General features: G+C 57.5%; 2 protein-coding genes across 4 annotated transcripts; both read left to right on the top strand.

Annotated features, from left to right (window-relative positions):
- The first annotated feature begins 62 nt into the window (after positions 1-62).
- Positions 63-4,256, top strand: S100A14 (S100 calcium binding protein A14). Of its 2 annotated transcripts, none has more exons than XM_045876411.3 (4): positions 63-1,588; positions 2,508-2,616; positions 3,040-3,186; positions 3,400-4,256. In XM_045876411.3, exons 2-4 carry the CDS (start codon positions 2,587-2,589, stop codon positions 3,535-3,537), a joined length of 315 nt encoding a protein of 104 aa, XP_045732367.1. In that variant the 5' UTR covers positions 63-1,588; positions 2,508-2,586; the 3' UTR covers positions 3,538-4,256. The 2 variants fall into 2 exon arrangements, with proteins under 2 accessions (XP_045732367.1, XP_045732368.1); XM_045876412.3 differs by having other exon boundaries at positions 63-2,120.
- Positions 4,257-5,229: 973 nt separating this feature from the next.
- S100A16 (S100 calcium binding protein A16) lies at positions 5,230-12,160 on the top strand. 2 transcript variants are annotated; one of them, XM_045876405.3, is made up of 3 exons: positions 5,230-5,371; positions 9,961-10,138; positions 10,422-12,160. In XM_045876405.3, exons 2-3 carry the CDS (start codon positions 9,986-9,988, stop codon positions 10,578-10,580), a joined length of 312 nt encoding a protein of 103 aa, XP_045732361.1. In that variant the 5' UTR covers positions 5,230-5,371; positions 9,961-9,985; the 3' UTR covers positions 10,581-12,160. The 2 variants fall into 2 exon arrangements, with proteins under 2 accessions (XP_045732361.1, XP_045732360.1); XM_045876404.3 differs by lacking the exon at positions 5,230-5,371 and adding an exon at positions 9,131-9,288.
- The last annotated feature ends 312 nt before the right edge of the window (positions 12,161-12,472 follow it).

Genomic DNA, 12,472 nt, shown 5'->3' with positions numbered 1-12,472 from the left:
GTAAATGGTTGATGAATGAGTATATGAAAGGAAGGAACAGATCTCTGGGGCAGGTGTAGTGAGTCCTATTCTGCCAGGTGCCTCCGCAGCTCCCACTTTTCTTATTCCTGGGGTTTGTGTCATTGGATGGTAAGGATAGCAGTGAACTTGGGTTGAGGGCTTGCTGTGTACCAGGCACAGTACTAAACACTTTTCCTGTGTTAAGTTAGTTAATTCTCACAGCCCTTTGAGGTAGGTACTATTTTTTTCCACATTTTTATTTAAATTCTAGTTAGTTAACATATGGTGTGGTATTGACTTCAGTGATTCATCGCTTCCATGCACCACCCAGTGCTCATCACAACAGGTGCCCTCCTTACTGCCTGTCCCCCGTCTAGCCCATCCCCTGCCCACTGCCCTCCAGGGAGGTGCTATTTTTAGGTCCTATATTAGAGATGAGGAGACAGATTTTAGAGAGGCTGAGCTCACAAAGACAAGAATAGGTGGAACTGGGTTGATGTTCCATAGCCTCTGTGATGAACTAGGATCATCTCTGGATGGGCAGCTTGGGAACACTAGGCCCTCCTCTCCTTCCTCCCTGCATAGCAGGGGTGAGGCAGAAGAATGGACACAAGGATCTGGTATGAAGACTGTGGGATGGACAGTGGTGCCCTTCTCCCCATCCTTCTTGGCTTGAGGGGCGTATGGTTTGCATTGCTCGCCACCAGAGGGAGCAGAGGCAGGGCAGCCCAGTGGGTGAGGCCTTCCGTCGGCTGTCACTGCCAGGGTCTGGTGTCCATTACTCCAGAGGAACATTTAGGTTGAGACAACCTCCCTACCACACACCAAAAAGGGTCCTAGATTGAGACCTTCCATCTAAGTGCCCTCAGACTGGGAGACCCCAGAAGGACCCCCAGGCTGGGACTCTGAGGGGTTATTTGGCTGAAGACATTCCAGAGGGGATCTCACAGGGGGCTTCCCCGCAGCGAGAGACTCTAGGAGGGTCCCCCAGACTGAGACTCCTCAGTGGGATCCAAGTTTGAGGCACTCTTGGAGAAACCCTCAGATTGAGCCCCTCAGGGGGTCCCCAGATTGAGACCCTCTGAGGAACACAAGATGATGAGATAACTCTTGGGAGGGCATTTTCATGGAGACACTTCTAGAAGTACAGGGGAGCCCTAGAAGGAGACACAGGGACGGGCTGGGAGGGGTGTGGGAGACATGCTTCTGACCTCAGAGTTCAGGCTTTGGGCCCCACCCCATCCTTGCCTTGACCCACACTAACTCACCTGCCCTTCTCCCTTCCCCCTCCCCATCAGGTGAGGAGGTCCACTGGGGTCATTCCAGGCTTCCTGGGATGTCATCCTGGGCACTGGATTGGGGTGGGGGTGTTAGGGAAGGCATGGGTTTCTGAGGGAGGGAGAAGTAGGCAGCCCAACCTGTTTGGAGAGGTTGTTAACTGCCAGGTAACCCATCTGGGTCTCTCTCACTCATGTGCTTGCTGGCTGAGGGGAGCTGAAGGGGAGTCGGGACAACACTCAGTCGGGCCCCCTCTACCAGGCTGCCCTTCTGTGGCTCCTTCCCCACCTCTCAGCCATGGGGACTGCAGGTATGAGTGTCACCATCCAAATTGGCCCTGTTGGGAGGAGTATGAGTGCGTGTGTGTGATATGGCAAAGTACAGAGTGGTCCCTGGGGACCTCTCTCAATTCACATGTCCCTCATTCCCTCTGGACCACAAGCCCTGCCTCGATCAGCCTCTGATTCTCCTCAAAGCCCCTCCACTTCCCTGCCCTACAATTCCTCCAGGATTTTCCTCCTGGGCTTCACCCTGCAGTGTTGCCAAGCCCCCACTCTTCCCTTCCCTTTCTCTTGCCTTGACTCTGCCTGCTGGTCTGGGGCCAGGGGCAATCCAGACCCAGCCCTCCATGGTCCCCTCCAGTGGCAGGGTGGGCGGGCTCTTGGAGCTCTGGCCAATGGAGGGTGGGGCCCACACAGCTGGCTCACAGCCCAGACCACAGTAATAGCAGGGGCGGCTTAGGGAGGAGGCCCAGCCCCCTGCCTTCCCTCCCTGCCCCCAGGTATAAGAGCCGAGCTCAGGTGAGCCAACTCCTAGCATCCTGTCCCAGCAGCTCCCAGCAGGTAAGGAGACACAGGGCTTTTCAACTAAATGGGCTGCCCCCTGTCCAGAGGGCAACACTTGGCTATTCTACCCTGGCCTGCCAGGAGAAGGGCTGGGGGCCAGGTCCTAGAGGCTGGAGTGTGTGTGTGTGCGCGCGCATAGCAGAGGTGAGTGGTGGGAAGAAGTGGGAGGATTGATCTAGGGTGAGGCCCAAGGGATTCCCTCTGGATGGGTGGGCCTGGGGGCTGTGACCTTAGCTCCTGCCTGGATCCTTCCCAGGGACCGGGCCTCGGGTGGAGCTGGCCCCGACCTCCTGAGTGAGGCACAGAATATCTGGGGTACAGCCAGAGGGGATAGTTGAGAAAGAAATGCTGAGCCCTCCCCTCCCCTCGGTCTCCCTCCTCTAGGCAGATCATGAGCCATCGGCTCCCCTGCGGCCAGCTGTAGGACAACACAACTCTCACCAGGATAAGCACACTGGGCGCCATGGGACAGTGTCGGTCAGCCAATGCTGAGGTGGGCCCATTCATGCCTGGCCTTTCTGTTCCCATGCTCCCCTCCTCCACCTTGAGGGTCTGCGTCCCTCTTGACTTCTGCTGCCTTGCCTTGGCCTTGCCTTGTACCCTAGACCTTGCCTGGAAGACCCAAACTCCTCCCTGGTGTCTACACAGGGTGATGTGTCCACACAAGGAGCCCTCCGGGGAAGAGGTGTCCATGCCTCGTGCTAGAACCCATCCTGCGTGGGGGCTGCCAGTGACAGGGAGGAAGCCTTGCTTGGCCTGTGGCTCACGGCAGAGGCCAGTGGGGGCAGGGGGCTAGATGCTGGGCTCTGGAGTGGGTGGGAGCGCCTGTGCCTTCCAGCTGTCTTCTGCCCCATTAGCCAGGGTGCTGTTAGGTGGGTGGGGCCTCCCTGATGCTGCTGATGTCCCCTGCCCTCAGGATGCGCAGGAATTCAGCGACGTGGAGAGGGCCATTGAGACCCTCATCAAGAACTTCCACCAGTACTCTGTGGAGGGTGGGAAGGAGACGCTGACCGCCTCCGAACTACAGGACCTGGTCACCCAGCAGCTGCCCCACCTCATTCAGGTACCGAGTGGGCCCCAGCCCAGGCAGCGCCCTGACTTCCCCAGCAGGGTCTCCAAGACCCCACCCACTGTGCCCCGGCCCCGGGCATTAGCAGCCCCGGACCTTCCCCTTGCCAGTGCCGGGCACAGGTTCTGCTTCCTGCCCCCGGGCAGGGCGGGGCAGGAAGGTTGGAGGTTCTGCCTTGCTGAGCTGTGGTGTCTTCCCTCCCTTCAGAGCAACTGTGGGCTGGAAGAGAAAATTGCCAGCTTGGGCAGCTGTACCGATTCTAAACTGGAGTTTGGGAGTTTCTGGGAGCTGATTGGAGAAGCAGCCAGGAGTGTGAAGCTGGAGAGCCCTGTCCGGGGCAGCTGAGAACCTTTTCCTGGAATTCTTGGGGGGGATGTTGGGATCTAGAAATAAAAGTCCTCTCCACCTGCACCACACGATTCCCCCGTCTGCACCTGCCTCACCTCTGCAAGGTTCAAGTCCTCAGTGACCCTTCCCAGGGCTCTCTGTGCACTTCATCCCTGGGAGCGCCATGGAGCTAACGGGTCCAGGAGTCCCCACCAGAGGGGGGCTCAGGGTGGGTGGGGGCCAGGGATAGGTGTGGTGAGCTGCTGGAGGGATAGGGATGGTGAGAGGGCCAAGTAATTCGGTTGGGGGGGTGGGAGGGCAGAGAGGAGGTGGGCTACCGGAAATGACTGGAAGAAGGGGGCTGGGAATGGGGCTGGGTATTTGTTACTAAAAAGGGTCTCTGAGAACCTGCCCTTCCTAATCTCTTCCCCAACCCACACAGTAGCTGTCTGTCCAGTGCTACACCTTCCTGCCTCCAGCTCTGCCCCAGCCTTGTCCCAGCACTCTGTCCCTGGCCCAGGGCAGGGGACGAGAAAGAGAGGTGGAGGAGGGTGTTACTTTGGGAGAGGACCAGCTGGGTGCTTGGGCATTTAAAGAATGACGGTTGTTTTGTATCATTTGATTAATAAAAAAATGGAAAAAGAAAAAATGTTGTCTTGACTGGACACCCACCCCCCACCTCGGTCCACGGGTGGTTTGGGGTGAATGGCAGAGTCCTTGGTGGCCCGGGACACGTGGGGCTGCAGTGGTTGCAGTGGGAGTGAGTGGGGACTCACTTTTCCCCATGGATTTGGCTTGAGGATGGGTCCCAGGCCCCAAGCTGGGAGACCTGGTTCTCTCTGAAGGAGAGGCTTCTCTTTGCCAAGGACCTGGTCCTCTGACAGGAGAGAGGCCATGTGTGCTCACCTGGGGAAGCGCTTATGGACCCCGGTGTGCTGGACCTTGGCTGACTGGCAGCAAGGGAAAGGCAGGGCTGAGAAACAGGCCAAGCAGCCTGGGTTTGCGCCCAGCTCTGCCACTGAGCATCTCTGGAGCTTTGGGCGTGCTCCCGGAGTGTCAGTTTCCTCATCTGTAAAATGGGGTCTTCATATCTCTCATAGATTTGTTAAGAGGATAGTGGACACATCACATAAAGTCCTTAGAAGAGAGTCTGACACAGAGCAAGCGCCCAGAGCTGAAGTCTCTACTGGCCAATTCCCTTGGGTGTCCTGGGGAAGGGTGTTCCCAGAAGAATCCTCTGCTGCACCTGACAGGTCCTAGGAATGGGTGTCAGCTCCTGGTGGTCGGAACGGGAGTCGCAAGACCAGGGGCCAGGCTCTGCTGCGGCTTCTGACTGGGGCCCACAGAAATCAGGCATTACTCCTGAAATCCTAAGAGCAAGGAAGTTTCTGTGGCCAACCAGGCTGGCCTGGAATGCTCACTGAACTTGTCTGTTGGGGGACCCTGAAACTGGGCTCCCAGTGATCCAGGTGATCAGGGCAGGTGACAGCCCTTCCCTTTCTTCTCCACCGACTAGATTCTTTCTGCTCAAGCCCTGCAGGATGAGGAGGGTGGAGTTGGGGGGGGGGTGCCTGCTTCCACCACTCCCTTTGGGGTGGGGGTGGAGGGGTGTTAAAAAGGTGTGTATCTCTTTAACAAGGGCCCAACCCCAGGGCTAAGTCAAGAGGGAGCTCAGTCACTACCTCCCCACCGAGCCAGCTCAGCCAGGCACGCTGCTGAGGGAGTGGGACAGATTCTGGGAGCGAAGCGGGGAGGAGTCCTGGCCGAGCTGAGCGGGGCGGGGGGAGCTGCTTGGCAGTGCCAGAGCCCAGGCCCCAGAGCCCTGCTGGAGAGGAGACAGTCGAGGAGGCAGGTGAGCACCCCCAGCCCATCCTGGGAGGTCTGGGGCTGCTGGAGAGGCCCTGCAAGCATTTGGGGCCAGGAGGAGGGGCAGTGAAGGGAGCCTGGAGCGGGGGGCCTGCTAGAGACTGGGCAGGAAGGTCCGGTTAATTGTTAATTTTCCCACAGGCTGGTTTGGGAATGGAGACTTCTGGTGGGGCTGGGGGCTGGAGAGGACTTCAGAGGTGTGGATGGGGTGGGGAGACCCCTTCCCTACCCCAGAGGCTGACGGGGCTCTTCTCCAGGGCCGTGCCACAAGGCAGAGTGCTCAGGAGCTTTGTCGCAGCTGCTCCGATCCTCCCTTAACAGAAAAAGGACAAACGCGTGTTGGTGGGGGTGGGGAGGTGGTCAGACCTGGACACAGGCCTCACCCAGCTCTGGGAACTGTGTCCTGGGAGAGGTGATGGGGTCCAGGAGGAACCAGGAAGGGCCCAGCGAGCCTGAGAGCCGAGGAGAGGAGGCCGTTTCCACTTCAGGACCCAGGCAGGCTGTGGCTTGACTGGCTTCGCTTGGTGGAGCCACCTGCACTGTTGGGGCCTTGTGGTGCCCAGCCCGGCAGGGTTGGGGGTGAGGGCAGGGGCGCTCTGAGAGGGAGCACTGCGAGTGCCGGTGGGCCGGGCTCAGCCTTCCTTGCTGACTAGTAAAGAGCTCTTGGCTGTTGGTGAGACCAGGGGACCAGGGGCAGTGGGCTGTGTGAGTGTCCACACCGTAGTCCAACTCCACTCGTCTGGACGCTGCTCCGGAGGATGGACTTATTCCTCCAGAGACAGGCTCTAAAGCAGAGGGGGGTGGATGGGGCATGGGGGCTCTGAGTGTGGATGTGTGAATTAGGTGCAGTGAGTCCTGTGAGGGTGGGGGTGGGCAGGGGCTCCTGTGTGAGACCGTAGCCTCTGGAACCAGGAAAGGAGTGAGAAGAGGGGGCACAGAATGGGGCCGTTGAGGTTGGAGATATTCATTGGAAACAGCCTTGTAAATAGAGTGACAAGGTACCAGCCAGTCCGGATCGCACCTTCCCTGAGTACCGAAGGCACTTGGGGCAGACGAATGAATGAAGAAGGAAAGGAATGAGTGAGTGAACGAGAGGACTAGCAGGTGATTGAATGAGTGAATAAATGAGCTGATGGATGACGAAGGAAATAAATGATGAGAAATGAGTGAACTGGGGCGCCTGGGTGGCTCAGTCATCAAGCGTCTGCTTTCGGCTCAGGTCATGATCCCAGGGTCCTGGCATCGAGCCCCGAATCAGGCTCCCTGCTCTGCGGGGAGCCTGCTTCTCCCTCTCCCTCTTGCCCTGCTTGTGTTCCTTCTCTCACTGTGTCTCTTTCTGTCAAATAAATAAATAAATAAATAAATAAATAAATAAATAAATAAATAAATAAATAAAAGAAATGAGTGAACGAATTTGAGGTGTATGAAAGGGACACAGGAAACGCCAAATTCAGGCTTGAGAGTGGGCCAAGCTCTAGAGAGGACGGTGACCAGGAGGCATAAAAGTTCAGGGACATCTCCCAACACCTAGAGACCATTCGAGACTTGAGAAGAGTATGTGTAGTGGGGAGAGAGGGTGGATTTGTGTGTGGTGGATGTTCAGGGCTCCAGACTGAAGGGGACTGGGGGTGGTTAGGAGGCAATTGGAGGGGTGAGGCCTAGAACCTGGGGGTGGGAGGCGGGGCTGCTGTGGCCAAGACCCAGGGTCAAGGGTCAGAGCGCTCCTAGGCTTTGGGAGAAGTCAGCAAGCTGGACTGAGGTGGGCGGGGATGGGGGTGGGGCCTCTGGGTTGCTCAAGGATGAATCAGCTAAGGAAGGGACAAGGAGAACATTGGGGGAGGATTGGGGGCTCTGGGTGAGAAGGCCCTTTGGAGGACAAGTGGTCCCCCCACTCCTACATTTTGGGAAGGCTCTAATGTACATGTCCACCCCACCCCCCAGGCTCTCAGGCCAGGACCTACCTCCTGCCAACCCTTCCTAGGAGGGACTGATGGGACAGCTTGGCTCTCCAGCCTGATTCCAACTTGGTTGGTGGCTGAATGCGGCAGGTGGGAGGGGTAGGTGCCTGTGTCCTGGCCCCCAGGGGAGGGAGGGAGGAAGAGGATAATGACACCTGACTATCCCACTCTGATATCCTTCCTCCAGAAAAAGCTTCGGAGAAGCGCTCATCCCGGTGGCTATCTCCCGCCTTCCCATTTGACTAGAAGGTGGGGGGTGGACTACTGGGGACCAAAAACCAGGGCTGCTGAGGCAGGCAGCTGACTGTCCTGGGTGCTCAGCTGTGTCTGGCCTGCTTGGCTGCCAGAGGCCAGGTAGGGGCTGGGATGTGGTATCAGGAAGGGCAGGAGGAGTCAGAGAAATAAGACTCTAAGAAAGGTGGGGAGGAGGGTGGGTGGGCCAGGGGGAGGGGGTAGAGGCACATGACCCAAAACCTGATTTCTTTCTCTTTCCTCTCCCTGACTAGTTCCCACAGGTTCCTAACTTAGGAACAAGGCCTGGAGTGGTTTAGGTTTGAGGGTTCTCTGAGCTACCTTCCTACTGCCAAAGCTTGTGGGGAGTAGGCTTGGCACAGTCTTGCTGAGGTGGGTACAGCTTTTGGAATCCCCAGGAATGCGGGTCCTGGTCCTGGGCCACTCCCCACTCAGGGGCAGTAGAACAGTGGTTTGTGGATCAAAACTTTTCTCCCTTGTCATTTGTGAGTGTTAGGGTGTTTGCATGAAAGTCTTACATTGGACCTCACAGTCACACACCTTTTTTTTTTTTAAAGATTTTATTTATTTGACAGAGAGAGAGGGAGAGGGAACTTGCCCAGAGCATGTTCCTGCAGGGGGAGCAGGAGAGGGAGAAGAAGCAGATTCCCTGATGAGCAGGGAGCCCGATGCCCGATCCCAGGCCCCTGGGATCATGACCTGAGCTGAAGGCAGACGCTTAACTTTCTGAGCCACACAGGTACCCCCAGTCACACACTTAATAAACAAAAAGCATGGGGAAAGAATGTAGTCCCAGTTCCATTCTGCATCCTCCAGCCACAGACCAGAGTGGTCAAGTGGGCAAGGCAGGGACAGAAGGCAGGGTCCCTGGTCAGAGACGCTCCTCTGTCTCAACCCCCACCTCCTTCCTCCATTAGGGCTTCATCCCTCTGGGTCACATCCTTCCTTCATAAAGAGCTTCGTAAGGGAAGTATCTTAGAAGGGTGGTCAGGGGCTTTGGATACCTGATACCAGGGCTGGAAGGAGGTAAAATATTTATAGAACATACACCTCAAGTAAGCCATTGTGCCAGATGATGCAGGCGAGGGGAGACGCAGAAATTAAAAGCAGGGAGCTTATGTACTTAGGATTTGAAAAGAGTGGTCCTGAAGTCAATGAGTCATGCCCTTTGGTTCAGAAAACACAAATGGCTGCACGTAAGAAACTCTCCTTGCCTCAAGGAATGCCTGGTATCTGGGAAGACCAGACCCCGGAAGAGACGGGAGTCCCTGCCAGTGCGGCCTGGGAGTCTGGGAGCCAGGGAGGCAGGGTGCCAAGGGCAGGGGATACGGCTGTGGTGAGGCCTGGCGAAGCAGACCTCTCTTCCAGGTTGGGCAGCAGGATGCCCAGGACTGGATGGTGGCTGTGTCCACCTTCCCTTGCCAGGACCCAAGGGCAGGGCAGCTGCAGCACGTTCCTGGGCTTGGGGGCAGGAAGGGAGGCTCATTTGCCCCGGTTCACTTGGGGGGGCCCTGGGCATGGGCGGCGACTCACAGAGTAGACCCGCCTGTTCCCTTCATATCCTGTTATTCAGAAGGCTGTATCCGCTTGGACTGTGAGTGCCTTTTGTCCTGGTGTGAGGGGGTGATGCATGTGGCCTCTGTCGGCAGCTCTGTCTCCAGCTGGGGCAGAACCAGGCCTAGCTCCTCCTTAGGTAATGGGCTGGAGGGTCTTTGGGTCCTCCTATGTATTTTGGGGTGGATATGAGGGAGGGCAGCCTAGCAGGGTGTAGGTGGAGGTCTGCAGAAAGTCTGAATCAATGGATGAGGATATCACCCTTTCCCAGAGAGGGGCAGCCTTCCCTGGGCTCCTGAGGTCCCTGTCCTGGTGCCCAGCTGAAGGGACTGGGCAGGGCCTAGGTCGCTGCCCCCTGCTCTGTGGCCTGGACCAGGGTCTCTGCCAATCCTGCCGCTGGGGGGATACGGCTTCTGGCCTCCCCGCCCCCTTCTAGCTGTGCTTGCTCCCAGGGCAGGGGCCCTGTGTGGGTCAGGTGTGGAGAGGGCAGAGGGATGGGCACTTACTCTACCCCCTTCCCACGGGAGCGTCCTGATCTCACTGGGGCTCTGACAGGCCAAGTGCCTGGGGCTGGGGCAGGGCCTGGGGAAGCTGCTGGGGGAACCTGTTGGGGCGGTTGAGCTGGTGAGCATCTGGATTACAGCAACCACACAGTTCGCATTCCAGGCCCACCCTGGTGCCCCCCTTTTCCTGCCTCATCTCTCCTGCATCCCTCCTGCCAGCCTGGGGGCCCAGGGGGAGGATGAGGGCAGGGGGCCGGACGCGGTTTGGACTGTGGGGTCTCCTCACCTCCCCTGTTCATGGTGCCCAGGCCCCCCTAGGAGTGAGGCGGTGAGATGGCAGACTGCTACACGGAGCTGGAGAAGGCGGTCGTGGTCCTGGTGGAAAACTTCTACAAGTACGTGCCTAAACACAGCCTGGTCAAGAACAAGATCAGCAAGAGCAGCTTCCGGAAGATGCTTCAGAAAGAGCTCAACCATATGCTGACGGTGAGGTCCCCCAACCCAAGGGCCTTGTCAACCCCCCAAGCCTTTGTCCTCACATGGTACCCTCCCTCACTGTGCCTTCTGTCTTTTCAGAGTGACCCCCCAAACCAGGGTCTCCCCCCTCCCCACCCAGGCCTCTGTCCTCTCAGGGTACCCAGGCCTGACCAGGGAGGGCTCAGTTCGAATCTTCCCAGGCAGCAGCTACTCAGGCCAGAGCCCCAGGAGTCCTGCCTTAGGCTCCGTGGGGCCGCTGCCCTCAGCACTGCTGACCCCCATTCCTCTCCAGGACACGGGGAACCGAAAGGCTGCCGACAAGCTCATCCAGAACCTGGACGCCAACCACGATGGGCGCATCAGCTTCGATGAGTACTGGACCTTGATAGGCGGCATCACCAGCCCCATTGCCAACCTCATCCGCCAGCAGGAACAGCAGGACCGCAGCTAGAAGACCCTCCCACCTTCCCTTCATGGCGCCGCCTGCCACCCAGCCCCTGGTGCACTTCCCAGGCTCCCCTCGGCCTCCTCCGCCCACCCAGGCTCCCATCCTCGCTTCTCCCTCCAGATCTTCTGCTGGCCCTTGCTGAACAGGGCAAAGGGCCCCTTTGTGATGTCCCAGTCTGGGGGTGACTCCCTAGGGGTCTTAGTCCCTGGAGCCAGCAGGCTCTGGGGCCCCCTCTGAGTTTTCAATGCTGTTTGGGGAGTTCCACGAGTTTCCTCGCCTGCTTAGCCCATCAACCCTTCCAGCGGCTGATGTTCTGCCTGATTTGGAGTCTCTCCTGACCTCTGGAGGTCAGCTTGCTGCTTGAGGTCTTCCTGCTCCTGGCGGCAGCAGCAGACCTTTCCCCTTTCTCTCACCCCCTTTGCTGGGGAGAAAAGATTCCCAGGGACTTCCCTCCAGCTGCCTCTGGGTCAGGGGACAGCTGAGCAGAGCTGGGCCCCCACCTTCCTACTCACTGAAGCGATGGCAGTGAGGCTGGATTTGGAGTCTGTACCCCTCGCCCAGGCCCATTGTGATGCTCATTAAAGCCTTTCCGCTCCCTGGAACCTCCTCATTCCTTGGTGGTCTTTGCCCTGGGGCCTGAGGCAAGGGAGACTCTCACCAGAGAGAGAAGCCAGAATGCCTGGGTCTGGCAGGTGCTGTTAGCCCTAGGCCAGGAGCAATCCCCATCTGGCTCAGTGAAGGGTCGAAAGCCATGTGTCACCATCCCTGGGCCCTCACAGCCCCCATTCAGACTCCTGTTCCACTTCTGGGCACACAGTGTGTCCCACTGGGCCTCTTTCCGGTTCCATAAGAGGGCAGCCACAGCCCTCAGCCTTGACTCATCCTCATCAACAGATTCTTCTAATACCCAGAGAAGTTTGTGGGATGGGAAAGTAAGGGTGAAGGAAAGGGGTGTGGGAGGCCAGAGCTGACCTGCGGCGGGCGGGGTGGGGGGACAATGCTGGCTTCTCCCTGTTCTTGCTCTGGGTGAGCCAGAACCCCGACCCTCCGGAAGGCCAGCAATAAAGGCAGGAAACCCAGCCAGCAGGCTGCAGATCGAGGGTGTTCCACCTGGGATGGTGTGTTCCGAAATTTCAGACTTTTCCGAAGATGCACAAGCAGGCAGTTTTATTGAAATCCATTTACAGATCCTCAAGTTTTTCAGATAACCTGCTCAGGACAGGCCTGTAGTCACGGCGGTGAGCGGTCCCCTTCCGCAACTCCCCTTTACAGTGACCCCTCCCCAGTTACCCTTTGCCTGTCCTGAGGGTCACTGCGCTACCCTAAGTGGGGAAGAGCTTGTTCACATTTCTTGAGGGGGGGTCTCTATATATAATTGTGGTAAAGGGGCGCCTGGGTGGCTCAGTCGTTAAGCGTCTGCCTTCGGCTCAGGTCGTGATCCCAGGGTCCTGGAATCGAGCCCCGCAATCGGCTCCCTGCTCCGCGGGAGGCCTGCTTCTCCCTCTCCTATTCCCCCCGCTTGTGTTCCCTCTCTCGCTGTGTCTCTCTGTCAAATAAATAAATAAAATCTTTAAAAATAATAATAGCAGGTGAAGGGGCGCCTGGGTGGCTCAGTCGGTTAAGCGTCTGCCTTCGGCTCAGGTCATGATCCCAGGGTCCTGGGATCGAGCCCCACATCGGGCTCCCTGCTCCGTGGGAAGCCTGCTTCTCCCTCTCCCACTCCCCCTGCTTGTGTTCCCTCTCTCGCTGTGTTTCTCTCTGTCAAATAAATAAAATCTTTAAAAAAATAAATAAATGAACAAAGCTTTATAAAAAAAATTGTGGTAAAAAACATGTAACATAATTTCACCCTCAACAACTTTTTTTTGCCCCCCCCAAGATTTTATTTATTTGAG

This window comes from Mirounga angustirostris, unplaced genomic scaffold, assembly GCF_029215605.1.
Source record: "Mirounga angustirostris isolate CCGP_5_RB_7025 unplaced genomic scaffold, mMirAng1.0.hap1 SCAF_6, whole genome shotgun sequence".
Lineage (NCBI taxonomy): Eukaryota > Metazoa > Chordata > Mammalia > Carnivora > Phocidae > Mirounga > Mirounga angustirostris.
This window is presented reverse-complemented; position numbering and strand designations above follow the sequence as displayed.

Excerpts from the sequence above, each read along its gene's own strand:
- S100A14 (XM_045876411.3), top strand. The coding sequence starts at position 2,587 with ATGGGACAGTGTCGGTCAGCCAATGCTGAG. Across the intron at positions 2,617-3,039 it reads GTCGGTCAGCCAATGCTGAG|GATGCGCAGGAATTCAGCGA; the intron begins GTGGGCCCATTC and ends CCCTGCCCTCAG. Across the intron at positions 3,187-3,399 it reads AGCTGCCCCACCTCATTCAG|AGCAACTGTGGGCTGGAAGA; the intron begins GTACCGAGTGGG and ends CCCTCCCTTCAG.
- S100A16 (XM_045876405.3), top strand. The coding sequence starts at position 9,986 with ATGGCAGACTGCTACACGGAGCTGGAGAAGGCGGTCGTGGTCCTGGTG. Across the intron at positions 10,139-10,421 it reads AGCTCAACCATATGCTGACG|GACACGGGGAACCGAAAGGC; the intron begins GTGAGGTCCCCC and ends ATTCCTCTCCAG.